Source organism: Thunnus maccoyii, chromosome 22, assembly GCF_910596095.1.
Source record: "Thunnus maccoyii chromosome 22, fThuMac1.1, whole genome shotgun sequence".
Taxonomy (NCBI): domain Eukaryota; kingdom Metazoa; phylum Chordata; class Actinopteri; order Scombriformes; family Scombridae; genus Thunnus; species Thunnus maccoyii.
Window position 1 is genome coordinate 12,323,995 of NC_056554.1, and position 7,108 is coordinate 12,331,102.

At 39.1% G+C, this 7,108-nt stretch overlaps 1 protein-coding gene across 2 annotated transcripts; it reads right to left on the bottom strand.

Annotated features, from left to right (window-relative positions):
* Window positions 1-18: 18 nt before the first annotated feature.
* LOC121888797 (N-acyl-aromatic-L-amino acid amidohydrolase (carboxylate-forming) B-like) lies at window positions 19-6,689 on the bottom strand. Of its 2 annotated transcripts, XM_042400300.1 has the most exons (8): window positions 6,169-6,689; window positions 5,829-5,912; window positions 5,393-5,645; window positions 5,096-5,291; window positions 4,896-4,989; window positions 4,715-4,822; window positions 4,481-4,593; window positions 19-2,485 (listed from the first exon to the last, which is right to left on the bottom strand). In XM_042400300.1, the coding sequence occupies exons 3-8, from the start codon at window positions 5,632-5,634 to the stop codon at window positions 2,234-2,236; spliced, it is 1,005 nt and encodes a 334-aa protein (XP_042256234.1). In that variant the 5' UTR covers window positions 5,635-5,645; window positions 5,829-5,912; window positions 6,169-6,689; the 3' UTR covers window positions 19-2,233. The 2 variants fall into 2 exon arrangements, with proteins under 2 accessions (XP_042256234.1, XP_042256233.1); XM_042400299.1 differs by having other exon boundaries at window positions 5,393-5,912.
* Window positions 6,690-7,108: the final 419 nt, after the last annotated feature.

Here is a 7,108-nt window from a genome sequence, read left to right on the forward strand (position 1 = left end):
GTATGTACAATTGGGATTTGTGACATCACAACTAGCTTGTAGCCAATCGTGGTCCAGTACGCAACTTACACAAGTGTGATGTGGAAATTTGAAACCTCAAGTGCACATATACTGACTTTAGGGATGAGGAAGAAGGAATAGATGTGTGTATAAAAGTTTTTAACTAGTTAATTGATTTTTGTGTGTGTGTGGAAAGACCATTTCAGACATACGTTATTATTGAAAGCAGCTTATTATTATTATTATTATGTCCCTCAACATTTCTGGAGGAATCTTTAATGGTAAAAGTTTTCAGAGAGTGAAAACTCTCTTGGTTTTCAGACTCCCTGCTTCAACATTGACCTACCAGTTGGTCTAGTTCTGTGTGTACATTGTTCACAGTACAATGCTATCATAATAAAAATACCCTTTCCTATTTTTAAACATTTTGAGGTGACAAAGATCAACAACAGGGATTGAAACATCTGTTTATAGATATGTGGTTTGGAATTTTATCTCTCCTTTGTTATCATAACCAGAAGAAATGGTGGCCAGATGAATGAAAATAACACAAAAGTTGTAATAAATCAGATTTATGCTAAGTATACACCTAAATTTACTTGATTTCTGAATATGGTGTCAAGCCAAATTAAGTCTATTTTTTATTAATATAGCTCAATACCACAAATTTGCCTCAGGGGGCTTTAAATATGTCTTCTTTTATCCCACAGTACTATACAAAAAAGAAATGGAGGAGCTACTAAGGCTCCAAATATCTGATTCAGTTGTGCACACTTGGAAAACAAAAAATGAAATGCTAAACATATTTAACATGTCTTTAAGTTTAGCTGGCAGTTGTCTTCTAAAGACACTAATTGATTGGACGTGCGTCAATTGGTGTGCTTGGTGCTGGTTGAAATTTTTTCTGACCTTGACATGCCGTCACAACCCGCCCATAGTTGGGTGTGGTGACGTACACTGTTGCACCTGAAAAAATACCAGACAAGTCCAGGTGCAGGGGACACCCTGAGCACACAAAAACCTTTTACGCAACCATAAGGTATTTATTATGACAGAGGTTTTCCGTTGTGTGTAGTCTTTTACATCAACGGTTTTAAAATAATGGGAACAATGAAGAGTACAGCGAGAGAGACAATGACCAATATGAGTCTGTCGTTACAAAAGATTTACATTCCTGTTCACATTTTTTTTAAACTTAAGTGACATTGATTTATTTCTGACAGTTGTTGAGGTCAGACTGTGTTCATGTTTATAATTTTTGTACCCAATGCATTGTTTTGTTTATTTAAGCATATTTTTAAATGATTTTGTAGGCTTTTGTAGAAAACATGAAAAAGTCCTTATTTATTCAACATAGTCCTTTACCATTTTGTGTTTTGTTGACCTCACATGCTCATATAATTTTAATTTCGTACAAGTTTCCACTTCCTTATATGAATTCAGTTGTGTTTAGTGTCATTAATTTGATTTGTATTTGTTCCTTGATGTTTTTTTTTATTATTAATTCCTATTTGTTATCATCATTCTGGGAAAAAATATACAATCAAATGAACTGACAGAATAGGATTTAAGGGAGATCATTTTTCCCTGTTAGGCATTATGAATGTACTTTAAAGGCCATATTGTTATAAGCTACTGTATTCCTTTGCACTTAAATTATTTCTGAACATATCCTAAATATTGCAGTAGTGGTCAGTAGTGAATTTATATTTTTTGACAATCGAAATGTCCCAGTTATTGAATGAATTTTGAAAAAAGCCCTATTCTTACCCAAAGAACCATGCTATATGTCTCCGTAAATATATAAATCGCCAACACTCACAAGGTTTCATAAAACTTGAGAATGCCTGTGATATCATGCACCGTGTGTGGTCTGAAAGGTCTCATGATAAATCAGATTGTATTTTACATATTCAGCCTTCAAATATACAAGAAATGGTTCTGTCTTTGAATCCACTAAATGTCACAATATCGCTCTATGACTGTGCTTTTGTGAATCTACCGTGAATGTGTCGTACATTCTCCAGTTGAGAGCTGAAATGGTTAATTGTCCACTTAAATATCGTGTGTGAGTGTACGCCAACTTAAACACATGCATTTGTGCGTGTTTCCCCAAGCAACTGCTGTCATTTCAATAAAAGCTTTTTAAAAATTTATTTCATAGTCACATCAGTCTGTATCGCCTGTATCACGTGGACTCACACTATCAAACACTGTCCATATCGGGTGTTTCTCAGTCCTCTTCTTCTTCTGATGCAAATCCCTGTTCGTTAGCTTGTTGTTGCTCCTGCTCTGTCTGCACCCGGACCGCAGGGATCATCACACACCTCTTTCTTGCCAGGGAGAGAGCGATGCCCTTCTCGTAATAAGCACATTCATTGATGAAGAAGGGATAAAGAGGTTCGCGCCCTTTATACCTCAGCGTTTCACCTGAGAAAGTCTGAAACAGAGGGTCTTCAGGGTGGAGCAGGCAGAAGTCTCGGTCCTGTGAGGAAAGGCAGACAGTTATGGTTAATTGCTAAAATGACTGCTAAATTATTACATTCAAAAGTTTTTAAAAGAAGTATTTTGACATTTTGGGAGATGGCTTATTCATTTTGTGGTTGAAATACCAACTAAAGAAGAGGATGAACAAAACTTGATTAGCTAAATTTAGCATAAAAACTAGAAGCAGGAGGAAACAGGCAGCTAGCGTGGCTCTGTCCAAATTGCCATCTTTACATTTCAAGTTTTGCACAGATTGAATAAGATAAAATTGATTAATGACCTTTACAGTTGTTTGTATGGACATTTCTTAACCTTTGGACACAGCCAAGCTAGCTGTTTCCTAAGCTAACGCTAATCTCTTCCTGGCTCTAGTGCCATACTTAATGCACAGACATGATAGTATCAATCATTTCATGCAAGTCTCAGCAAGAAAGTGAATAATTTTACTTTCTAAAATGTTGAACAATGAATTTCACAGTTGTGCTGTTTGTTTCATCACTTGCGTTTTCACCAGAAATGGTCCTAAAAAAAAAGGTCAAACAACACAATTTGCTTTTTGGTTCAAAGGCACAATAATTTATTTGGGGGTTTGAGTTTGTCCCGCAGAAAAGCGTTTTGTAAGAGTTTTAAAGAGTTATGTCCTTCAAAATGTAGTCAGATTATGACTTTGAAAACATTTCAGGTTTTTAAGGTGAATCACTCGCACATCCGCTGAGTTTATGTTAAAAAATGACCGTGATTTCATTCACTAAGAACATTAAAAGGGTGTTGCAGTGAGTTTGTAAGGTGTGTCACTGTGCTGTACTGTGGAGAAAATGAGTGTTGCCAAACACCACAAACACACAACCTTAAAAAATGACCAAAGATCTCTATCAGCACTCGTGACGGTTTCAACAATCACATGCTTGTTATTCATGTAAAGGCCTGCATTCATGCCATTCATGGACAGTGACAAAGCACTATTATCATGTACTATTATCTTACTCCCCAAACTTGAGCTACCTGTTTATAATTCTATTCTGTACTTGTATTTTTTCATCCCATTTACTTCCTGCAGTGTGATAGCCCCTTTATATAGTTGCATCACAGTTACATAGTTTCGTTTCAGTTGTAGTTTTCCACATAGTAATGTACTGTAGACACACCTGTCTCCATTGTTTATTCATTGTTTGTCGTTTGTACCATAGTAACAAAATATGTTGTGCCATCATCCGCACTTCAAAACGCCCTTTTTTTTTTTTTTTTCCAATTTTTACTTTTATTTCATTCTTTTTCAGAATAAGTATATTTTATTTTAATATGTATGTAGTATATTATTCTATGTTTACATAAATTTACCATTTTATACCTGAGCATGATAAGCACAATATGCTCAGTACGGTATAAAATGGGATGTCCTTTAGGATGAATAAAGTCTTTTTTTTATCACATCTTATAACAGGCTTGTATCTCGGGCTGGTGTAAATACACAACCTGGATACAAAAGAAAAAGAATTCATGACTAAAAGTTTCCAACATCCGGTGGAGTTTCTATTTGAAGACATTTACTGGATGCTACTGTGTTAATTACACTACATTTGTAATTGTAAGAAAAACATATTGTGGATGTCACGCAGCTTTATGACGTACGAAGCCATTTTACAAGACGAGGCCTCACCCTTTAACATAAACACTAACGGTTTTATATGCCAGGATGACTGCCACTACAAACACACAAAGCACACGTTTCACAGCAGGTGTGTTCACATGCTAGATATTAACAATGCCCTTTTTCTTTTTTTCTTAGGACAAAAGGTCTAGCTTCTTCTTTGTTCAGGTCATTATGTAATTGACGCTGTTCTGCTCTTCACTGTCAGGTATTTTGTTATTTTATCCACTCCCTGGTTAATTCAAGCTCAAATTATAAGACATAAATGAAGGTAGCATTTAAATCTGACAATGGACAACTTCTTTAATTACATCTCTGAAGCCACAAATCTGTTTGAGACTGTACCTGGAGTTGAGGATGAATTGCTGCTGTGATGTGTCGAGTCTCTTTGTCTCTCGGATAGTCGATGTGTTTAACCATGGTGAACACCTCCACGCATCCTCCTTCAAAAGTAGCACCTGAACAAGCAAAAAAAAAAAAAACAGCTTAAAAACAAGAGCAAGTTTGCAAGATTTGGACCACTTTGAAGCTGTTTTGCAGGGCAGAAATACTCAATTGGTAACCTGTGTTTAATTGTACCTGAGTTGAATGAACGGATCCAATCGAGCATGTGTTGGACGCCGAGTTTCATGGCTGTGTAGACGTTTGACCTGACCACACCGTGGGCCTGAGGGCCGATCTCAATGGCTGCAGAAAATGTATTTTAGATGACAAATATCACAGATGATCCAGTATGTTCTAATAAAAGTGTAAAACTTACCAAATCCATGTTTCCCCACTGAATCTAGGGAATATGATTCTTTATGGGAGACGTCAAAATGGATGTACCTAACTGGTGTATCTGGCATCTGCCTCTGAAAATGAGATGTCAGACTTAACTTTAGTTTTCTAGCATTACCCGTCCCGAAAATGCAGGGTGAATTGAGTTTACTTGAGTGTGTAGGGACTGCTTGCACTTGCCTGCAGGTATCTGAATATGTGCAGGCAGATCCAGTCACTGTCAGAGTACGCAATGAGGCACAGGCCCATGTTGGCAGTGGTGTTGTGGAGGTCGCAAACAAAATCCACTGCCTCAGGACTCCCTTTGGGACCCAGCATGGCGTTCAGTTCTCGGGACCTGATCATCTCGTAGGGGGCCATGTCTGATTCAGGACCGCTGAGGAGACAGAGATACAATCTGACACTATCACACCTTATCGTCATCAGAAGTGTCACCATGAGCTCCATCACCTCACCTCTTCATCACTGCTGCCTTACTTGAGGATGGCGTGGGTGAAGCAGCGGTTCAGGTCGGTGTCGATGTATCTGCGGCACTGCAGCATGGCCCGCGGGTTCGACAGCACCATCATCACTGTCATAGGCTCTTCCTCCTCCCTCTTCTGCTGCGCCTTCAGCAGCTCTCTCACCAAGTACACCCCGGACAGCTCGTTGCCATGGGTACCGCCGCACACAGCGACCCGGGTCAACTTTGGCAGACACACCACCTCCTCTACCTCCATCTGACTGTGAGCTGGCAGAGGAAAAAGTGCAAGAAAAGTGTATGCAGCTGATTTATGTAATTTTTCAGTCCTATATTATATCATGCATCCAGTTTGAAGAGATCACATGCACAGATTGGTTTGCATTTTCTCTATTAATACACCATCTGTATCTCTTTTCATTCAGTATGCATCCATGTCAAATGATGTCAAACCAAATTTGATTTCCCTCTTGTTTCACTCAGTGGGAGGTATCAGTTTCTCCAGTGCTGATGTCACCGGGTACATTGTAGACAACACTGCAACACAAAGCAGAGATATTGATTTAGGAAATCTTACCTCGCTTTTCTGGCTTGCTGAAAACTGTCAGGGCAGTTCCGGCTTTAAAACCTAGACGTGTACTGTCTGTACTCAAGCAGCACTGAGATTAAAAGTCTGTTTAAAGTCTTTTAACTGAAGTGGAAAGCTCTTGAGGTATAACACGGTGAATTTAAAGCTCCGCATTAACAAATAAGAGAATAAATGAATGACAAGGCATCACACTGTACATCTTACCCAGTCTACCCTGGCTGTTACCTTTCCTCTTCCCTCTCCCCCTGCCGTTTACCCTCTTCCACCCTCTCCCAGGCTTTCATGCAGTTTTCACTGATTCAGCATTCCCATCCCTCCCTCTGTACAGGCTGTGGCTGCCTGTACACTGTTATGCAAACTCCCACCGTCCCTCTAACTCCTCTTGTCCACCGCACTGTACTACACTGTATCATAGGCAGGGTGTGTCCTGAGTGTGATGTGGTGCGTGGGCTGCTTCCATGGGTTGCTTCCTTTAGTCCTAACAGCTGTCAGGTCAGCCGAACCGTAAGCCCCTCCCCAACTTTCCCCAACTCCCTGTTTCTCTCTGCCCCATGTATAGGATGGTAGGTTCCAGTCTGCCTTTCAGAAAATTGGCTAAAAATAAATCTGCTGGCATGACACAGCAGAAGAGGCGCCTGTGATGTGTACAGTGGAAGAAACGGCTCTTCTCACAGCGCAAATAACAAGAGAACCAGCCGGTGTTTTAAAGAGAACACAGAATTAGGCTTAAGGATTAAATACATGGAGGTTAACTCTTAAATTAGTGTTTTACGGGATTAGAGAGATAAGATACCTTTATTTACTCAGGGGAAATGCATTCTTGTGAACGGGTAGGGTATCCCATATTTCAAAGTCTTAAAAGTTATGATAAATAAAACAGTTTATTTAGGAAGGCCTTATAAATAAAAAAAGACAGTGTTGTTCCCTTTGAGTGGTAAGTGATGTCCACCCCACTTTCTCATAGAGGATACAGTGATGGGTTATAAAACTGTCACCTGTAATAAATTTAAGAGAACTGTGATACACAGCATCAAGGGGTTTGAAGGTATGGGCAGCAGCATGCATGTAAATTACATCTGCATAGTCAAGCTTTGATAAGAAATGTTGCCTGTACAATTTTTAGCAACCTACCGCTAAAAGGATT

Excerpts from the sequence above, each read along its gene's own strand:
- LOC121888797 (XM_042400300.1), bottom strand. The coding sequence starts at position 5,634 with ATGGAGGTAGAGGAGGTGGTGTGTCTGCCAAAGTTGACCCGGGTCGCT. Across the intron at positions 5,292-5,392 it reads TTCACCCACGCCATCCTCAA|CGGTCCTGAATCAGACATGG; the intron begins GTAAGGCAGCAG and ends CTGTCTCCTCAG. Across the intron at positions 4,594-4,714 it reads GATCCGTTCATTCAACTCAG|GTGCTACTTTTGAAGGAGGA; the intron begins GTACAATTAAAC and ends TTGCTTGTTCAG.